The sequence below is a fragment of the Gekko japonicus genome, unplaced genomic scaffold, assembly GCF_001447785.1.
Source record: "Gekko japonicus isolate JY-2015 unplaced genomic scaffold, Gekko_japonicus_V1.1 scaffold1152, whole genome shotgun sequence".
Taxonomy (NCBI): Eukaryota; Metazoa; Chordata; class Lepidosauria; order Squamata; family Gekkonidae; genus Gekko; species Gekko japonicus.
In genome coordinates this window covers 222056-242630 of record NW_015160872.1, presented here as the reverse complement: position 1 = coordinate 242630, position 20575 = coordinate 222056, and the positions used below count along the sequence as shown (strand labels likewise).

The 20575-nt window shown below is 49.7% G+C and overlaps 1 protein-coding gene across 1 annotated transcript in view; it reads left to right on the top strand.

Annotated features, from left to right (window-relative positions):
- The window catches only part of VWA7 (von Willebrand factor A domain containing 7), a 38979-nt gene extending 27383 nt beyond the window's left edge, over positions 1-11596 (top strand). The window contains exons 14-18 of the mRNA XM_015422502.1: positions 292-496; positions 2961-3042; positions 6707-6930; positions 9934-10038; positions 11460-11596. Of these exons, the coding sequence (XP_015277988.1) occupies positions 292-496; positions 2961-3042; positions 6707-6930; positions 9934-10038; positions 11460-11463 (620 nt within the window). The 3' untranslated portion in view covers positions 11464-11596. The remainder of the gene's footprint in view (positions 1-291; positions 497-2960; positions 3043-6706; positions 6931-9933; positions 10039-11459) is intronic.
- The last annotated feature ends 8979 nt before the right edge of the window (positions 11597-20575 follow it).

Sequence of the window (20575 nt, the reverse complement as noted above, 5' to 3'; positions counted from 1 at the left end):
ATGGAGCAGGGGGAGGCCAATCCAGATGAACTTCTGCCACCCCAATTCTCAATATGGGATGGATATGAACAAATGTAAAGCCAGGAGCTCAGGCTACCTCTCAGGTGAGGAAGAGGACTCAGAGGAAAAGCTTCTTGGGAAAAGCCTTTGAAGGGAGTAGATGGCACCAAGGAAGGCAAAGAGGGCCATGGCCAGTACTTATACTCCATCCCAAACTCACATCCAGCCACTTTCTATCCCCAATATACCACTAACTGTCCCCAGTGTGAGGATTTTGTCATGTTTTCCCAGGCACAATGCCACCTGGTGGACTTCTGGAAGTCTCTGTCCTCGTGGTGAATGATGGGTCACAAGCATCGTTTTCTTTCAATGTCTGGGATGACCTGGGTCTCCTGCAGAGCTTCAGGCCGAGTGGAAGTGTGTTAAATCCAGGGGGAACTCTCATCCTCACTGCTACCTTCCTGGCAACTGGAGAGAACAGCAGCTTTGCCTCCAGGTAGGGGGAGGTTTTCTTGAATGGTGGTGTAGGGTGGGCTGCCGGGGGGAGGGGTACTTTGAAAAGACATGTGAATGTATCGCCAAGATCTGAAGTCTCATTGGGCAGGAAACAGGAGTTTCAAGGGAGGGCAATGGTTGACCAACAGAGGGCAGTGTGAGTTCAGCAGTACAACTGGGATTGATTGGGTGACGCCCATTCCATCCGCTTCTCTACTAAAAGGTCACGTATGGGTCCCTTGCAGGGTTCACTACAACTTGTGTATATATTCTTGGGAAAGAAGCCTCTTCACAGATAAGCAATAAGCCTGCCTGCACCCCAGTAAGCTTCCTTCACCTAGCAGGAGTGTACCACTCACTCATTTGCGCACTCAAAAGAGCAGCAAGAAGAGTAGGTGGGATTAGCAATAATACTCTTCCCACTATCCAAATTGCAGCAGGTTGTTGTCCCAGCAACCTGAAAAACCACCACAAAGCTTCTTTCAATAGACAGCACTCCACAATACTATGGCTGAGTGGTAGAGCATCTGCTTGGCATGTAGAAAGTCCTCGATTTTCTCCCCAGCAACTCCAAATGAAAGAATCAGGGAGCAGGTGAAGTGAAAGGCCACTGTGTGAGGCTCCTGGAGATCTGCTACTAATCAGAGTAGACAATATTGATCGTGATAGACCAATTGTCTAACTCAGGATAAGGCAGCTTCATGTATTCCTCTCTTGAAGGCAGTTTAGTCTTAACAGAGTAATCCAACAAGATAGTAGGGGTGTGTGCTTGGTATATACCAAGCTGAATAAATACCCAAAAATACCTCATTGGTATTTTGGGGGTATTTATTCGGCCACCGAAATAGCTGCGCCCGAATAAAAACTGAATATCAGCTTTTATTTGGGTGTGGCTAGAAGGTATTTAAACAGACTGTTTAAAGTTTCAATCCCTTCCCCATTATAACCTATGGGGACTGTCCCCATAGGGTATAATGGAGCCGAATAAATTCAGGTTTCCCAAATATTTACCCGAGTCCCAATACAAAACCGATATTGGTATTCAGGAATATTTGTGAATACCGATATTTTGGGGGTCCAATAGATCTGAATCAGAAAAAAAAAATATTTTTTGTACACCCCTAGAAGATAGCATACTTGGATCAAGTACAACATTGTCCTAAAGTAGAATTTACTCAAGATTACAGGTAAATGTCTTCCCTGATCTTCTCTAGTGATTGTGAGCTGGAAACTTCAGCTTTACAGGACGTGACCCAGTTGACTGGGGGGTTGACATCCTCATATTTGTAATCCCAAACAGAATTTTTACATTCAAAAATAGGACATTTATCACCTCCCTAAAGAGATTCATTGAAGTTCAGCTAGAATTTGGAGAGGGGGCCTGAACTGCTTGATCGTTGTGCCTTTGACATCAGCTTGATGAGAAGAAGTCAGCTACTAAAGCCTTTTGCAGCATGGAGAGAAGCACTATGCCTGCTAGCATCTGATCAACTGTAGTTTGCATGGTACCAGTTGCCGGGTCAAGCCTCCTCCCCTTGCCTTTTATTGACAAAAAAAACAAGGCTGAAAGGTTGGCAATATTGTTAAGGCTGTGTAGCAGCAGCCACAGAGGGCATTCCTTTTTTATAGCTACAGGTAATGCTTCTATCATGGTTGGAGGGTTTTAAGCCCCCCCAGCCCCGCTAGGGCCACCAAGACCCCAGTGGGAGTGGGGGAAACCCCTGCTACCCAATCCCATTTCCCACCACCACTCAGAGCAGCAGTGGGGGGGAAATAAACAAATGTGGTTGTTGGCCCAACAGCATGACATCATTTCCGGGGGGAACCCAAAAGTCCTATCAGTTCTCTCTAGGAATTGTCAGAAACTCCAGAAAGGGCTGACTTCACAGATGGCAATCCCCTTATATTCCCACCCCCTCCAATATCCTGCTGGTTGCTGGGCCATGCCTCCATGCTTGGCAACCTACACCCCAATATTTTAAATTGGTTTTTTAAAAAATAGATTTCAAATTTTTCTCCAAACCTGGCCCTTGTCTGTCTGTGGCTCTAGTCTCCAGATTTAAGTATCCAAAGATGGGGCCATGCTGAGAATCAGATATATTTCTATCAATGGGACAACAGAACTAGGGTTGCCAGCTCGAGGTTAAGAAATAGTTGGAGATTTGGGGGGAGGAGCCTGAGGAGGGGAGGGTTTAGGGAGGGGAGGGACTTCGATGGGGAATAATTCCATAGAGTCCACCTTCCAAAGAGACCGTTTTCTCCAGGTGAATCGATCCCTGTCGCCTGGAGATCAGTTGTAATCCCAGGAGATCTCCAGCCACCACCTGGAGGCTGGCAACGCTAAGCAGAACTAACATTTGGAATCGCTAGATTAATGGGAAGGGGTGTGCTGGGTTGTCCTGCGGATACCTCATTCTCTTGTAAGCACTCCTCCCTTCATAGCCACTGGGTTTTTCCCCCCCCAGCATTGCAACATTCACAGCTAGAAGCTCCTCAGCCCAGAACTACCTGAAACTGCCCATTACAGTGATTCCTGAAACTGCCCTGGTGAGTACAGACTCCACATTGATACTCGATAGCTGCTTTTAACTCCTGGCTCACAGCTGATATTCTGCCTCCTAGTTTGAAAAAGTCTTGCATAAATAGGAATTGGGATTCCTCCCACCCACTTAAATAAACTGCTTTTCCGGCTCACTTTCAGGCCCGATTCAAGGTATCATTTGTTTTTGGTTTTTTTTCCCAATCTTTATTTTCCACAAAATACATTATTCATCAATCCATACGTCTTCCTAGCTATCTCGGAGTCTCTTATTATCTATTTGAACTAATCTATTCATATAGACGCCTCCATCTTTCCCAAAAAACTTTTTCGTCCTTCCCCTGAAGGATAAGACTTAACTTGTCCATCTCTGCCAAATCAAGCAGTTTACATATAACCTCTTCTTGCTTTGGAATATACTCTTGCTTCCAATACCTGGCTAACAGCATTCTTGCAGTAGTGAGTATATATATTATCATATATTTGTCCTTTGACTTATAACTTTCCGGCAACATATTTAGTAATACAATTTCTGGAATCAAATGAATTTTAACATTAGTTATTCCTAAGATTATTCTTTGTACCATCTTCTAATAAACCTGTATTTTTGTACACTGCCACCACATATGAAAAAGGTGCCTACATTATTACTATATTTCCAACAATTCTTAGAAAGGGACGAGTTACATTTGGCTAACCTATCCGGTGACCAATACCATCTGTGATAGACTTTATATGTTTTCCTTATAATTCGTACTTCAAGGTATCATTTGTGAGTGTTTGTGCCCTATATGTCGTGTTCTGACATGGATGGGCCAGGTGGGGTTGCCAGGCCCCTGCCAGGGGTGGGGAATCGCCTGCTCTAGGGGGTCTCTTCTGGCAGCAATCGGCTGGCCAGCAGGGGACTTACAGGCAGCAAAAGAAGGCCTAGCCTTAGTAGCCCAGCATTGCTGGATATGTGTCAATGTCACTTCTAGCACACACCAGAAGTGACATCATCACATCCCCACATCCCTGGCAATATGATAATGTAGGCTTGCCATTCCCCCAGGGGGGCAGAGGTTTGCCCGCTTTAGGGGGCCCCAATCCGCCAGTCCGGATCCGCCTGGCGAGGGAAACCCTGCTCCCAAAGTGTCAGAATCGTGGCAACATGCCCAGTGAGATGACGTAACCTGGTTGTGATATCATCGCACCGGGCACATTGCCAGGGGGATGCTCTAGCACTCGGCCTAAAAACTCTATGGTATCAGAGTTTCTGCCCGAATGCTAGAGCATCCCCCTGGCGACATGCCTAGCGCAATGACATCACTTCTGGGACCCAGAAAGGAAGCTCCGTCCCTCCATTGGCAGCAGGTAGGGAACTGGCAACCCTATGGTGATGTCACTTCCAGATGCACCAGAAGCAACGTCGCTGCATCAGCAGCAATACCGGCCTAGGTCTCACTTTGCTGCCAATGTCCCCACCATCACCTGCTGGTTGCCAGGGCAACCCTAGGCCAAGGCTAGCCCAATCTCGTCAGATCTCAGAATCTAAGCTAGGGCCTTGGTTAGTATTTGGTTGGGAGACCACCAAGAAGTCCAGGGTTGCTTCACAAAAGATGCAATGGGAAACCACCTCTGTTCCTCTCTTGCCTTGAAATCCCTATGTGGTCACCATAAATTGGCTGCAACTTGATAGCACTTTCCGCCACCGGGCCATATATGCTCCTGACTGAGTAATCCCACATAATTATTTGAGAAAACAATTCTTCCTGTAGGAATAGGGTTGCCATGTCTGGGTTGGGAAATACCTGGAGACTTTGGGGGTGGAGCCAGGAGAGGGTGGGGTTTGGGGAGGGGAGGGGCCTCAGCATGGTACAGTGCCACAGAGTCCACCCTTCAAGGCAACCATTTTTCCCAGGGCAGCTGATCTCTGTCAGCTGGAGATCAGTTGTAAAAGCGGGAGGTCTCCAGGCTCCACCTGGAAGCTGGCAACCATATGTAGGAGTTATCTTGAGATGCTCAGGAGAAGCTTTGCTTCACACCTCATACTGTGAAAAAGGTGAATTTTACAAACCAGGTAAAGCCTTACGCTTTAAGAAAAGTTAAAAAAAAAAACAACCTTCTGGCTGTATTGATTACCTGAGTGGTTATAAAAGGTAAAGGTTCCCTTGCTTGAAAGCCAGTCAGATCTAACTCTAGGGTTGCGGTGCTCATCTCCGTTTCAAAGCCGAAGAGCCAGCGCTGTCCAAAGACGTTTCCGTGGTCATGTGGCCAGCATGACTAAACACCAAGGCGCACAGAATGCTGTTATAGGTAAAGGTAAAGGTAAAGGTTCCCCTTGCTCGAAAGCCAGTCTAGTCCAACTCTAGGGTTGCGGTGCTCATCTCCGTTTCAAAGCCGAAGAGCCAGCACTGCCCAAAGCCATTTCCGTGGTCATGTGGCCGGCATGACTAAACACCAAGGCGCACGGAGCGCTGTTACCTTCCCACCAAAGTGGTACCTATTTATCTACTTGCAATTTCTTGCTTTCAAACTGCTAGGTTGGCAGGAGCTGGAACTAGAGACAGGAGCTCACTCTGTCATGCGGCAACTCGGGTTTGTTTTTGATACTGTTTATCTGGATGGTTTATCCTTGTATGCACCAACTTCTCTAAGGGCTGAGTTCAAGCAAAGCAAGAACACACCTTTTCAAATAACTGTGAAAAATGCCTTGCGCTTGACTGGAGTTGCTGATTCATGGGCAGCTATCATTGTCTACCAGCTCGAAACCAGAAATGAAGATGAAAGGTGACCCATCAGCTAACAGAAGAATCTGAAAAACAGGATCTGTGTATATATCTTTTTTGAAATGAGGATTGTAGAGTGCCCTTGAAAACGGTGAACATATTTTCCCACTAGCTAGACAAGGGGCCACATAGAATAAACGTCAGATGTTTGAGAGCTGCAAAACATGAACAAATATTATACAAACATTTTTATAGAAAAAATATGGAAATTTGCTTTTTTATTAACATTAAATGACACTGCCATAAATTAAAGCAAAAGGGGTAAAGACAGATATTGATAATGATATTTATTTGTTTGCTAATGATATTTGTCTAAGACAGAGAGAAAGAGAGAGGTGGAAAGAAAGAGAGAGAAACAAAGAAAGCAAATAGATGGGGAAGGGAGGGAGGGAGGGGGAAAGAAGGAAGAGAGAGAGGAAGAAAGGGAGAAAGAGACAAAAAGAGAAAGAAAGGTGGAAAGAAAGCAAATAGATGGGGGAGGGAGGGGGAAAGAGAGAGGGGGAGAAAGCATGGGGGAAAGGTAAACAGGATGCAAAACAACAAAGCACTAGACCCCTACATCATTACTGCTAAGAAGATGCTACAGGGAAAATGGCGCCTCTTCTTCTCCAACAAACAAAGAGAGGAGGAGGACCCCAATATGCTAAATAGCCAATACATTGATTTCCAAACACAGGGCTAAAGTTCAGGTCATTATAATAAGACCTCCTACAAGATTCTGGGGCTTTTCTCAGGGACAGGTTGGGTACAATAAACACGTGACTTCCTGTTGACTAACATAAACAAAGTTAACTCTATAATTACTGAAGTGTTTTTAACTTGCTAAACCCAACATATACGCATGCACTGACGGAAGAGTTTATGGATTGTTACTCACTGGTGGCATTAACTACTCTTACTCCAGGAGACAGATGACATCCCACCAGTCCACAGGCTTCTCAACTTTTACATGCCTTGCGTGGGCCAAATCCAGCATCAAGCAGACTGCTCTCGGCACATCTGGCACATGAGGTTTTCTGCCAAAGATGCTCACAGTGCTGTCACCGTCCGTATCAACACCGATCCCTCTCGTCTGTCTTGCCAGCCAAGGAGGACGAATGACAGCAAGGATGTCATCTGTCATTACGAGTACGTATACACATGACCAGCATCCCGGAAATGTAGTAAAAAATCTCTGATAAGGCATCGAGCAGCTGAGAAAGGATCCTGTTTTCATAATTTTTGTTCTTTTTAAAAAGCTAGTTTTCAGGAGAGCTGGACACAAAAGCCTTGAGAATATGTTTGGAATATCTGCCAGAGGTTTATGAGCCAAGTTGCATTAGTTAAAGAGGGGATGGGACTTCTCTCAGCAAAAACTGCCTGGTATTCCTTTTCTACCCAACTTCCTTCGTCACATTTCCATTACATATTTATCCAGTGTATCTGAGGGTGTAACCACACAATACTCCTGACATGTGCCAGGTAACAAGTGTGTGATCGGGCTCACAGATATACTTGGGGGGGAACTCACCTTAAAAAGCGCGCATTCATTTCACACTGTAGGAGCACGGCGAAGGGTTTGGTTTACTGGAAGCTCCTTGTCCCTTCTAACGGTGTTCCCTAGCAGCGTCAAGCAAACGAGCACTTTTTAAGGTGTGTTCAGTCACACACTCATGACTTGGTACATGTATAGTTATGCCCTCAGAAACAGACCCCATTATGAGTTCTGAGAACTGCTTTTGATGTGATCAGCATTGCTGAGAGAACTACCTGCTTCATATACTTACTAGTTATTAGGCCTGAGTGCCTGATCCAAGCCTTTACATTAACAAAACAATATCCGTATGTACCATTATCCTATTCGGCAGTCTATATACTTTGCATGCTTTTTCCTCACAAGCGTTAGCTATGTGTGGAAATGCCTCACCGGCATGCTTGAAAGCAATCTTAAACCAACAGCGCCCTCTGGAGTTTATCCATCAAGTTCAGCAAAATTCAGTTCTCAGTAGCTCTGCTCACGTTTTGTTTCTCTGGAGATTCACCAAAGGCAGAAGCCAGCGCCTTTCCAAAGACTGTAAAACATTTTTTAACTTGGCCTTTATGACCAGTGCTAAGCCGGATTGGGTTGGGAACTTGGATTCATCCGTTTTCTCCCAGTGCTGGGCTGCCCCAGACGTGGAATTCTAGATCCGTTCATTGGTTCTTTTCATGCTAGCATGTCACAGATTTGGTTATAAAAATCAAGTAACTTTCCAGCTCTAAAAGTGCCCAAGAACTAAGACCTGCCAAATGCTCAGAGTATGAAATTTCATCATTCTATATTCACTAGGATTGCCAACCTCGAGGTGGGGCCTGGAGATCTCCTGCTACAATTGGTCTCCGGGTGATATAAATCACTTTCCCTGGAGAAAATGGCTGCTTTGGAGGGTGGACTCTATGGCATTGTACCTTGCTGAGGCCCCTCCCCTCCCCAGGCTCCACCCCCAAAATCTAGAGGAATTTCCCCACCCAAAGGTGGCAACCTGTCCTTCTACACCCCTGTCCTTCTACAGCAAACTTGAACATGTATAGTTACTGCCTATATCGAAAGCGTATGTCTGAATGGTGGAGTGTTGTAATTGCCCAGTGACTGAACTATGAATCAGTAGGGCCATGATTTTACTCTCACATCAGCCATGAACTCACTAGGTAGCCTTAAGGAAGCCACAAACTCTTGGAGCCAATTCACACATAATAATGTCCTTATGACCACCCAATGTGCTTCTATCAGATGTTCAAGGAGTTCTCTGATGGGCACAACTCCCACATATACACAGGCCTGGACTAAGCCTTTCTTTTCTGCACTGCTTTTAGAAGCTGAAATAGCCTGACAGGGACCCATTATCTCCCCCCCCCATGGGCATAAGATTACACAGGGTTGCTAGCAGGGGTCATTTCGTAGAAAAAGAGGTGCAGGAGCTCATTAGCATAACTTATTAGCATAACTTATTTGCATATACCACACCCCCTGACATCACTGGAAGTGTGTCAGAAGGCAACACCCACCGCTCAGGCTCCACTGGACTGTTTTGGATTGCTAGCTATTGGGGGGGGGACGTGCAGATCTGCCCTTACAGAGGAGGGAGAGCTTGTACCTGAATGAAACTTGGTCTTAAAGGTGCCACTGCACTGTTTGGGATTGCTAGCTATGGGGGGGGGACGCGCAGATCTGCCCTCACAGAGGAAGGAGAGCTTGTACCTTAAGGCGGGGGGGGGGCTCTGCAGCTTACCTGGCTGCTTCTTGCTCCTCGTGGCCCAACTGGGGGCTGCTGGGAGCAGGGGCGGGGCTTGTTGCATGTGCCCGCCCCCCGGGCTCCTTACTGCCGGAGCTCCGCTCTTGTGCACTCCCGCAGGAAATGACCCCTGGTTGCTAGAAGGATTACAAAATAATCAGTGAAACATTTTGAACACTTAAAAGTGCTATGGAAATGTTAAGCGGTATTGTTCCCTATTTTCCCCAGCACTCCAGTGTTTATTACAAAGGTATAGCCATTGGGCTATTTTGGTGATTAACATTTTTTATTAGTTTTTAAGCAAAGAACCTTGCACACACAATACATATGAAGCTGAATGATTACAAACAGTATAATACCAAACAATAGCAATACCATGCTGAAATAAAGTTAGATTCACTCAAAGTTGTACATACTAAATATAAGGCAGAACCTGTATAATACATCAAGTTAAAAAAAAAAACATTTATCTCTTTAAAGTGTGTGGAGTGCTTAGAAGGCTGAGAAAAACGTTCTAAATTGTCTGTAATTTTTGCCATGACATACAGATTCCATATCTTTTGAGCAATTTTATTTGATTTGTAGTGCGCCGTTCCTGTATTGTCCTTCAGGGCTTTTTTAACAGTTGAAACCAAAATTAAGCACACATATGTACTCTGACTATTTTTCATTTCACTTCCCCATGTGTAGTAGTTGCGATTCCTACATATATATGATTAAACCTGTGAGTCCTGCTTCCGGCCTCCTGAAAATTCCTATATTCCTGCCCAGTTCCTCTGTCTAAAGCTCTCCCAACTTCTGCCAATGCCTAAGGCCTAAGAGGCCTTTCCCTCCACCCAACCTACCAGCTCACCTGTCATTCTTTTGCCTCCTTTCATAGCGCAAACTGCTGTTCTCCCTATGCAGAGGTCCTGATCAGCGATGAGAATGGGAACACAGACAGTTTCACTGTGGACTACAGACAGCCCCATCCCACTGTGGCCTAGTGAGTTACACCCTTCAGTATACTGGCAACTGAGAACTGGGGCACCTGGACTACCATGGAAGGGTTGCCAGGTCCCCCCTGGATACCAGCAGGGGATGGGGACATAAGGTTGCAAGATCCAGGCTGGGAAACAGGAGCTTTGGGAGGACAAAGACCTAAGTAGGACACACCACCATGGAGTCCAACCTCCCGAGCATCCATTTTCTCCAGGGGAACTGATCTCTGTAGTCTGGAAGTTAGCTGTAATTCTAGGGGATCCCCAGGTCCCACCTGGAAGCTGGCATCTGTATGGGCAGAAGGATTTGGGGCTGAACTGGATAGGCAAAGGAACCAGAATGCTGGGGGCCTCTAGAAGGGAGCATAATTGAGTGACAGTGGGGAACTGGGAGTGAGGGGCTGCCATTTTTCTTGACATCTTAACTTCCACCTGACATATTTAGGGTTACCCAGCCTGGCAACCAGCAAGAGATGGGTGGGGTAGGGATAGGGTTGCCAGGTTTTACCTGGCTGCCAGTGGGGGGGGGGTGTTCCCCCTGTCTCTCCAGGAGTGCCTCAGCGCATGCGCTTTGTCAGTGCACCGTGAAGACGTCACCCAAAAGTGACGTCATCGTGCAGAGCAAATTGGGGGGGGACGCTCTATCATTTGAAAAAAACTCTATGGTAACCATAGAGTTTTTTCCTCGAACGATAGAGTGTTCCACCTGCAACGTGCCCTGCACGATGATGTCACCTCCAGGTGACGTCATTGCACCAGTCACGTTGGTGTGGGTGAGGCACTTTGGTGGAGGGGTTCCCCCACTGCCCGGATCCTGCCGGTGGATCAGAGGCCCTGAAAGTGGGCAATCCCCCGACCCTGGCGGGGGAACAGCAACCCTAGGTGGGGACATGGTGGGTAATGTCAAATCATTCTTCTCTTCATTCGCCTTGGTTGCCATAGTTAACGGGGGGGGGATTCCTGGTGGGAGGGGTGAGTGAATGTGTGAGAGAATGAGACTTTTGCTTCTAGAAGTCATAAGTTTCCTCCAAATTTCACCTCCTTTCCCAGATGTGTGGTGCCCCAAAAAGTCCCCCCCAAAGTCCCCCAACAAGTGAGCGGACTGGGGGCCTGACAGGTGCCGGTCATTGATGGTGTAGCATCACTTCCAGGGAAAACCTGGAAGTGATGTCACGGCTCCCTAGAGATGTATGACAGCTTTTTTGATTATTTTGTGTGTGTGTAGAAGTGAAGTCATACCATCTATTCAACAGCCCGGGGACTGGCAGCCTTATGCCAGATGCCGTGAGAAATGCGATGACCCTAAATTCAGGGATCTGGCATACTCTGAAAGGTGGGAGGCTACTGCATTATAAGAAAGTTGAGAAAATAAAACGGCCTGTGCTTTACACACACAGACCCTCTCTCTTTCTTTCTCTCCTGACAGCTGATCGACTTCCTTCCAGGCAACAGAACATGTGAAGTCGCATTTCTTGGAACCAGTCGGCTCTGTCTGCTCATGTTTCTTCCGTCTCCCTGCCATATGTTCCAAGGAGGAGATGCCATATAGCAGCTTAAACTGACAAGTGGTCACCTTGCCACCTCTGCACACAGAGCCAAATAAATAAATTTCAGAAAGCGATTGCGTCTGTTGACTGTTAGAATGATCTATATGTATGCACTAACAAAATATCTGTTGGCCACTGTAATGTACTCCGCCATGACCACGTGCGCGACCGTTGGGCCATGCGGTCATGCCTAGCAGCAGACTTCGCTCCCCTGAGAACAATAGCCGAGCGGATCCCAGCCCGCACCAATCAGAGGGCCAGGTCCGCGGCCGAGAGCCTATGGGACTCTCGGCCACTGTAAATAGCCTATAGTGTAATAGGGGGTGTGTTTAGGTGGTGGGTTTGCGGGGCATATATACCAGCCTGCGAGCCGGCAGTCCTTGTCTTGTTCTATCCTAATAAAAGTACTTTGCTGAAATCACTCAACGTTTCTCAGTACTTTTCACTGGCGACGAAGGTGGGATGGATGCCCTGTGCATCAACCGCGAACCCCAGGAACTCCACTTTGGGGACTCCCAGCAGGCATTTCTCTCGCTTGACCCTCAGCCCCGCTTGGTCGAAGCGTCGGAGGACGGTGCGGAGGCGGTCGGCGAAAGAGGCAGAGTCGGGGGCGGCGATTAGCACGTCGTCTAAAAAGGGTTGAACTCCGGGGATACCTTTGAGGAGAGAATCCATAAAAGATTGAAAAATCCCCGGTGCCACAGAAACCCCAAACTGGAGCCGGTGGACCCTGAAAGCCCCCTTATGAGTGGCAATTGTCTGGGCTTCTGCAGTGGCGGCGTCCACCGGCAGTTGCTGGTAGGCCTGTGCCAAGTCCAGCTTTCCGAATATGTGGGCTCCTGCAAGTGCTGGCAGCTGACCACCGGTATGGGCTGACCACCGGTATGGGGTACGCATAGTCTTGTAGTGCTTTGTTCAGCGTGCACTTATAGTCCGCACAGATCCGGACATCCCCGTTTGGCTTCACCGGGGTGACTATAGGGGTTTCCCAATGGGCGGACGCAACCGGCTCCAGCACTCCTTGTGCCACCAGCTGGTCCAGTTCCGCCTCGATTTTCGGCCTCATCGCAATGGGTGGATACCGGGCCTTGATCCGGATGGGGCAGACCTTTGGATCCAAGTCCAAGGAGATGGGTTGCCCAGTGAACTTGCTGAGGGAGCCGTTGAAAACCTGCGGGAACTCATTACAAACGTCCATGAAATCTACCCGCTGCAGCTGGTGGAGCCCTCCTATGGTCAAGCCCAGTGGCTTAAACCAGGACATTCCTAGGGGGCTGGAAACCCGCCCGCCCACCACTAGAATGTCCAGATATCCTTTGAAGTCCTGGAATTCCACCATGAACTTGCCCCAGCCCCGCACAGCCACTGGATTCTTATTAAAATCGTGTAATTTAAAATTTGGCTTGCGCAGAGGGGGCCCCCCCTTGGGACACACTCTCCGCAGTGTTTCCTCTGATATAATCGTAAACTCGGAGCCGGTATCAAGCTCCATGCTACAGGGGGACCCCTCTATACGGACCAAAACGTGGACTTTGTTTCGGCCGTCCTGGGGCACTTCACCTACCTGGGGCTGGGGCTGGTGGGAGACCGTGTGGAGGTCGACGGAGTGGAGGTCCACGGTGTGGATCGGCTCTGCCTGGTGCGTCGACCTCTTGTTCTGCTGTCGGCGGCCACGGCAGACCTTGGCGATGTGGCCCTGCCGGTTGCAGGCCCGGCAAATGGCATCCCGGAAACAGGAGGTCCGGCGTTCATGCGCCTCTCCACAGCTGGCACATGGTGGGGCTGGCTCCTGCGCCCTCTCTGGCGGTGCTTCTCTCAAGTGATGTGGGTGCGCAGGCTTGCGGCGAATTTGCAGTACCTCGTCTTCCTCGGAGTCAGCCGACTCCGAGACGGCTTGGGTGCGATGGTTCCGCCGCGGCCTTGATGCGATTTCTCAAAAGCCGCAGCATCCTGCAGCGCCTTAGCCAGCGTCAGGTCGTTCTGCCTGACCAAACATCTCCTCAGTTTCGCCTCTCGAAGGCCCAACAGGAACTGGTTGAGCAGTGTGTCCTCTAGGCTAGGGAAAGCACACTGCGTGGCGGCCTGTCGTAGGCCCGCCAGGAACTCGGCGGCTCTCTCCTCCGGGCCTTGGACTCTCGTGGAAAAGTCCATTCGTTCAGCAAATTTGGTGGGCATCGGAGCGAGGTGATCGGTGAGAGTCTTGACGAGCACATCGAAGCTCTCCTCCTCCACCTTCCGTGGTGCAATCAAGTCCTGCAGGAGAAGGAGGGCATCCATCCCACATAAGCGGATGAGATGGGCCCTTTTCATACCTGCGTCGGTGATTCCCAAACACGTTAGGTAGTTATTTAGGATCACCACCCACGTTTTCCATTGCTCGGGACGGGAGAGGTCGAACCGAGCGATGCCCTCGGATGAGGTTGAGGCGGAGACGGAGGCAGGGGAGGGGGAGGAGGATGCCGAGGAGGTCACTGGAGAAGACATGGTCACGTCTAGAGATCGATGTCATCTCGAAACCGCTGGAAGCGAAGAAGGGCGGAAGCAAAAGAGCGGAGGTTCTCTTCAGCTGATGGAGCGAGGCGCGGTGCATTGGCGGTGATCCCAGAGCGAAGCGGCGCGGCTTGCGGTGGTTGGGATCGGAGCTCGGTGCGATGCTTGGTCTCGTCCAGGTCGTTGTTCAGGGAAGGTAGAATCCCACCTTCGTCACCAGTGAAAAGTACTGAGAAACATTGAGAAACGACGGAGAAAACGGCGGCGATCTCCAACGCTCCAGCTCCCACGTCTAAAACCGAACTTCAGGCTTTCTTAGGCCTACTGTGCTGTCCCAAACAGCGTTTAACTTTAGCTAAGTAGAACTGCCATATATCTTTAAGAGAAGTGGCCTCTGGGAATTGAAGTCTTTAGTTAGACATCCAATAGCATTCCTGTAACTGGCTGATCAACAGACATTTCCGGCTCCCAGAGACGCGGGGAATTCGAGCTTTACAGCTTCTTCCGTTCCTTTGTCTACACTTTAAACTGCAAGGAAGGCGGAGCACACTATCTCTTTCACCATGAGCCAGAGAATTGAATTGATTAATTGTAAGTGCCTGGACCAGCTCCGACACAGGCATACATGGGTCCTGTACCGGCGCACTTCGGCAGCTACACGGCACCTTGGAACATCAGGAGGAACCTGGCTGATAGAGGTGTCCAGAAGTTCACGGATCGTCCAGAGAACTACTACCTTTGGAAGATGACCTTCTTGGAAGCAATTAGGGACATGAACCTACGTGCAGTTGAACAACTCACACTCTTGGCTGAGTGGCTGGGTCCAGAGTCCACAAAACAAGCAAAGAACCTCCACTCCGCAAATATAAAGACTCTGGAAAGGGCCTTGACACGTGTTTGGGCGCGGCTCGACATCCGTTACGGATCCCCGACGGCTGTGGAGACTGCACTCAAGGAACAATTGAAGAGTTTCCCCCCGATAATGGCTGAGAACCCTGAGAAGCTATGGGATTTAGCTGATCTCCTTGAAAACCTGCAGGCAGCAAAAGAGGATCCAGCATTACCAGGACTCGCCAGTCTCGACGAATGCACGGTGCATTTGGAGATCCAGGAGAAGTTGCCACCTGCACTGCAGGACGAATGGAGCAAAGCAGTAGTCAGCTACAAGGTTGCATGTCAGGGTACGTACCCTCCCTTCTCGTACCTTGTCAATTTTGTCGCACAGGCTGCGGTGACTCGGAACGATGCTCAGTGTGGATGGTCTACAAACCGTGTGGGCTCTCACACTGAAAAGGCACCTCAACGAGGAACCAGGGCTAAGACAGCAGTTTCTGTGCAGAAAACGGAGATGTCTGCCATTTCGCCAGAACCAAGGGAGAAGCCTCTGGAATGGAAGGCAACGATGCTGAAGGAGAAGCCAGAGCCGTTTTGTCTGCTTCACAAGAAACCGCACCCTCTGAACAAGTGCAGAGAGTTCAGAACAAAGCCGTTGGAGGAGCGGAAGGCTTTGATCAAGGAGTACCGGTTATGCTTCAGGTGCTGTGAGTCCAAGGAGCACAGATCTAAGGACTGCACAGCTGCTATCAAGTGTCACGTGTGTAGCAGCCCCAAGCACCCTGGTGCCCTGCATCTGGACTCTGACGCGCCACAGCAACCCACGCCTGACTCCCCCACCACGACAACTTCAGCAGAAGCTTCGAGTACTCCCACTCAGCAGGTTGGCACCCATTGTACTCAGGTTTGTGGCGCCATGAAGACTCAACGGTCCTGCCATCAGATATGTCTCGCCAAGGTTTTCCCTACAGGGCATCCAGAAAAGACCGCGAAGATGTACGTCATCTTAGATGGGCAGAGCAACCGGTCCTTAGCCAGTCCGGCTTTCTTCGAGCTCTTCAATATTCAGGGTGAAGAACTCCAGTACACTCTGAAGACGTGTGCCGGGGTCCAGTGCACGGCCGGGAGGACAGCCGTTGGGTTCCAGATAGAATCACTCGATGGCAAAACTCAGTTCACCCTACCATCATTGTTGGAATGTGATGCTCTACCAGATGACCGTGACCAGATTCCCACGCCAGACGTTGCGCTTCACCATCCTCATTTAGCACCTATTGCAAGCCAACTTCCTCCCCTGGATCCCGACGCGGAGATCTTGCTCCTGTTGGGAACGGACATCCCTGACCTATTGGCCGGTCATGATCTGCTCAGAGGACCTCCTGGCACGCCGCATGCTCAGAGACTAGAGCTTGGATGGGTCATCGTGGGGAACGTGTGCATAGATCGCCTGCAGATGCCGATTCAGACAAGCGTCTTTGCCACCAGCATCCTAGACAATGGGCGACCCTCCCACCTGAAGCCATGTCCAGATCACTTCACCTGGATTGAAAGAGACTCTGGCTTGGGAGCTACAGTGTTCCAGACTACGAAGGACGACAACGAGCCTGCTCCATCTCTGGAAGACAAGCAGTTCCTGCAGCTGATGGACGAAGGACTCAGGCAAGACAAATCTGGAAGCTGGGTGGCCCCGCTTCCCTTCCGAGTGCCTAGGCAGCGTCTACCCAACAATCGCAGACAGGCCTTGTCTCGACTCAGCACCTTGCGCAGGACCCTAGAACGGAAGCCTGAGATGAAGGCGCATTTCGTGGAATTCATGGACAAAATGCTTCAGAACAGGCATGCAGAACTCGCGCCTCCTCTGAAGGAAGGTGAGGAATGCTGGTATCTCCCATTCTTTGGAGTATACCATCCACAGAAGCCAGGTCAGATCCGAGTGGTCTTCGACGCCAGTGCACAGTTTCAAGGTCTTTCACTGAACAGGGCCCTCCTCACAGGACCAGACTTGACCAACAGCCTACTTGGAGTGCTCCTCCGCTTCAGGAAGGAAGCTATAGCTGTCATGGCAGACATTCAGCAGATGTTTTACTCCTTCCTTGTCAGAGAAGACCACCGCAACTACTTGCGATTCCTGTGGTTCGGCGATGAACAACATAGCCAGCAGGTCACGGAATATCGCATGAGAGTGCACGTTTTTGGAAATGGCCCATCTCCCGCGATTGCCAACTATGGGTTGCACCAAACCGCTCGTATAGGAGAAGAGAGGTATGGCCTGGACGCCAGACAGTTTGTGGAACGAGACTTCTATGTCGACGATGGACTGAAGTCTGTACCCACTCCAGATGAAGCCATAGGCTTGCTAAAAAGGACGCAGAAGATGTTGGCCGCAGCAAACCTTAAGTTGCATAAAATTGCATCCAACAGTATGCAAGTGTTGGCGGCATTTGACCCGGAAGATCACGCCAAAGGTCTGAGGGACCTATACCTGGGCGACAACACTCCCGACACCCCCCTCATCCAACGCAGCCTCGGTCTTAGTTGGGATCTAAAGAGGGACACATTCACCTTTCAAGTGCCAGCTTCCGAAAAACAGTTTACCAGACGAGGTGTTCTGTCGATGGTGAACAGCCTGTTCGATCCTTTGGGTTTCGCGGCCCCGGTGACTATCCAAGGGAAACACCTACTGCGCACAATGTCTCAAGGAACCAAAGACTGGGACGAACCTCTTTCCCCCGACCAGAGAAAGGACTGGGAAGCATGGAGGAACTCCCTTGACAGTCTGCAGTGCATACACGTATCCCGTACCTATGTTGCAATCTCGCCAGCCGCCGCCTCCCGCAGAGAACTGCACATCTTCTCAGACGCATCGACCAAGGCGATAGCAGCAGTAGCATATCTCAGGGTCAACGGCGGGGAGAGTCCTGTCCATGTGGGCTTTGTCATGGGAAAGGCTAAGCTAGCACCACGACAAGGACACACTATTCCAAGGTTGGAACTGTGTGGTGCTGTGTTAGCCGTAGAGCTGGCAGACAAAATACAGAGAGAAATGGACGTCCAGTTTGAAGCCACAACCTTCTACACGGACAGCAAAGTAGTGTTAGGCTACATACACAATCAGAGTCGGCGATTCTACGTGTATGTGAGCAACAGAGTGGAACGCATCAGGCAGTCTTCACGTCCTGCGCAGTGGAGATACATCCCCACGGATCAAAATCCCGCGGACCATGCAACGCGTTCTATCCTGGCATCTCAGCTAGCTCAGTCAACCTGGCTAAAAGGCCCTGAGATCCTTCTCCAGCCAGACGGATCTTTGGAACACGAAGAGCATCACGAGCTCCTGGACCCAGATGAAGATGCCGAGGTACGGCCTCAAATCAGTTGCATGGCAACAAGATTGGAGACCAGACGTCATCTGTGAGAGGGACGACGCTTCCTGTGCTTCTCCCGTTGGACGCCACTTGTCCGAGGAGTGGCACGTATCATGCACTATTTGTACCACCGGAAAGCTGAGGTGACCCGGCTAGATAAGCAACGTTGGGCAGAGCAGCTAATCCTACGCAGTGTGCAATGTGAGTCTTATTCACAGGAGCTCGAGTGTCTCAAAAGGGAGAGAGCAATACCAAAGAACAGTTCCCTCTTGAAGTTGAACCCCTTCCTCGATGATGATGGGATACTTCGAGTAGGAGGACGCCTGAATGCAGCCGATGTGGTACCGGCAGTGATGAATCCAGTCATCCTCCCAGCTCGGCAGCACATTACCCTCTTGCTGGTGCGCCACCACCACGAACGGATCCAGCATCAAGGACGGCATCTCACAGAAGGAGCCATCAGAGCTGCAGGCCTGTGGATTGTTGGATCAAAGAGATGCATTGCTGCCGTACTTCGGAGATGTATACAGTGTCGTAAGCTCAAGGGGCTCTATCAGCAGCAGAAGATGGCCGATCTACCGCCGGACCGTCTCAGTACAGAGCCCCCCTTTACCAATGTAGGTCTCGACGTGTTCGGACCCTGGAGCGTGGTGGCACGCAAAACAAGAGGAGGGCAGGCAAACAGCAAGCGTTGGGCTGTGCTCTTCACGTGCCTGAGTATTAGAGCTGTTCATATCGAGGTAATCGAGTCCATGGATACCTCCAGCTTCATAAATGCCCTTAGGAGATTCCTTGCCATACGTGGTCCTGTCAAGCTCCTCCGGTCAGACTGTGGCACGAACTTTGTTGGGGCATGCAGGGAGCTAGGAATCAACACGAGCACCGATCTTAATCCCGCGCTCAGTGGTTATCTGAGCGCCCAGAATTGTACATGGATATTCAATCCTCCCCACGCCTCACACACTGGAAGCAAGAATATCTTCCAACTTTACAGAGTCGACGCAAATGGGAAGAGGACAAGCCTAACCTGCAGGAAGGAGATGTTGTGTTGCTGAGGGAGAAAGACGCACCCCGCAACTCGTGGCCCATAGGACTTGTAGATCGGGCCTTGCCTGGCAAAGATGGACTGGTCCGCAAGATTGATGTCAGAGTTGTCGCACGTGATGGCCCACAGGACCGCCCCTGGCCGACCAAGACTTTCACCAGACCAATCACAGAGGTGGTCCTGCTCTGCACCAAAGAAGAACTCGAAGATTGAAGACTCAAGTTTTGCATGTCTTATTTCTGTATAGAACATAGTTAGCAGTGTAGCATGGCAATTATGCATAGTTATAGTTGTAAAGCTTGTTAGTAATGCAGTGGGTAGTGGAACCCGTAGGATTCCAGGGCGGGGAGTGTGCTGTCCCAAACAGCGTTTAACTTTAGCTAAGTAGAACTGCCATATATCTTTAAGAGAAGTGGCCTCTGGGAATTGAAGTCTTTAGTTAGACATCCAATAGCATTCCTGTAACTGGCTGATCAACAGTCATTTCCGGCTCCCAGAGACGCGGGGAATTCGAGCTTTACAGCTTCTTCCATTCCTTTGTCTACACTTTAAACTGCAAGGAAGGCGGAGCACACTATCTTTTTCACATGAGCCAGAGAATTGAATTGATTAATTGTAAGTAAGGAAATCTTCTGAATTGCATGTGCAGCTGAATAAAAATGATTTAATTCTACCTCTACTCTAGTCATGCGTTGAATCACATCCAGAGGCGCTGGAATCCTGACAGCGCCAGACGGAATACCTACTAAACTTTTACCACTCATTTCTTCCCTTGAAAGCAGCAGTTGCGGAACCCCTCCATCGGCTTCTGGACAAGGGCACGCCATGGGTTTGGGGACCAGCTCAGAAGGCGGCGTTCCAGGCAGTAAAAGACCTGCTCGTCTCGAACTCGGTCCTCGCCCACTTCAACGAGGACTTGCCAGTGATTCTAGCCTGTGACGCCTCTCCTTACGGGGTCAGGGCGGTCCTGGGGCACAAGCTGCCGGACAGTCGAGAGGTCCCAGTGGCCTACTACTCCCGAACCTTGTCGGCAGCCGAGCGCAACTATGCCCAAATAGGCAATAGTGGCCGGCGTGAAAAAAAATTCACCATTACCTATACGGCCGGCCTTTTACGGTCTTAACGGATCACAAGCCCCTCCTGGGTCTGCTCGCCCTGGACCGCCAGACCCCCCAGATGACCTCGCCCAGAGTGATCCGGTGGTCCGTCTTCCTGGCGGGCTACAACTACTCGCTTCTCCACCGACCCGGGAAGGCGATGG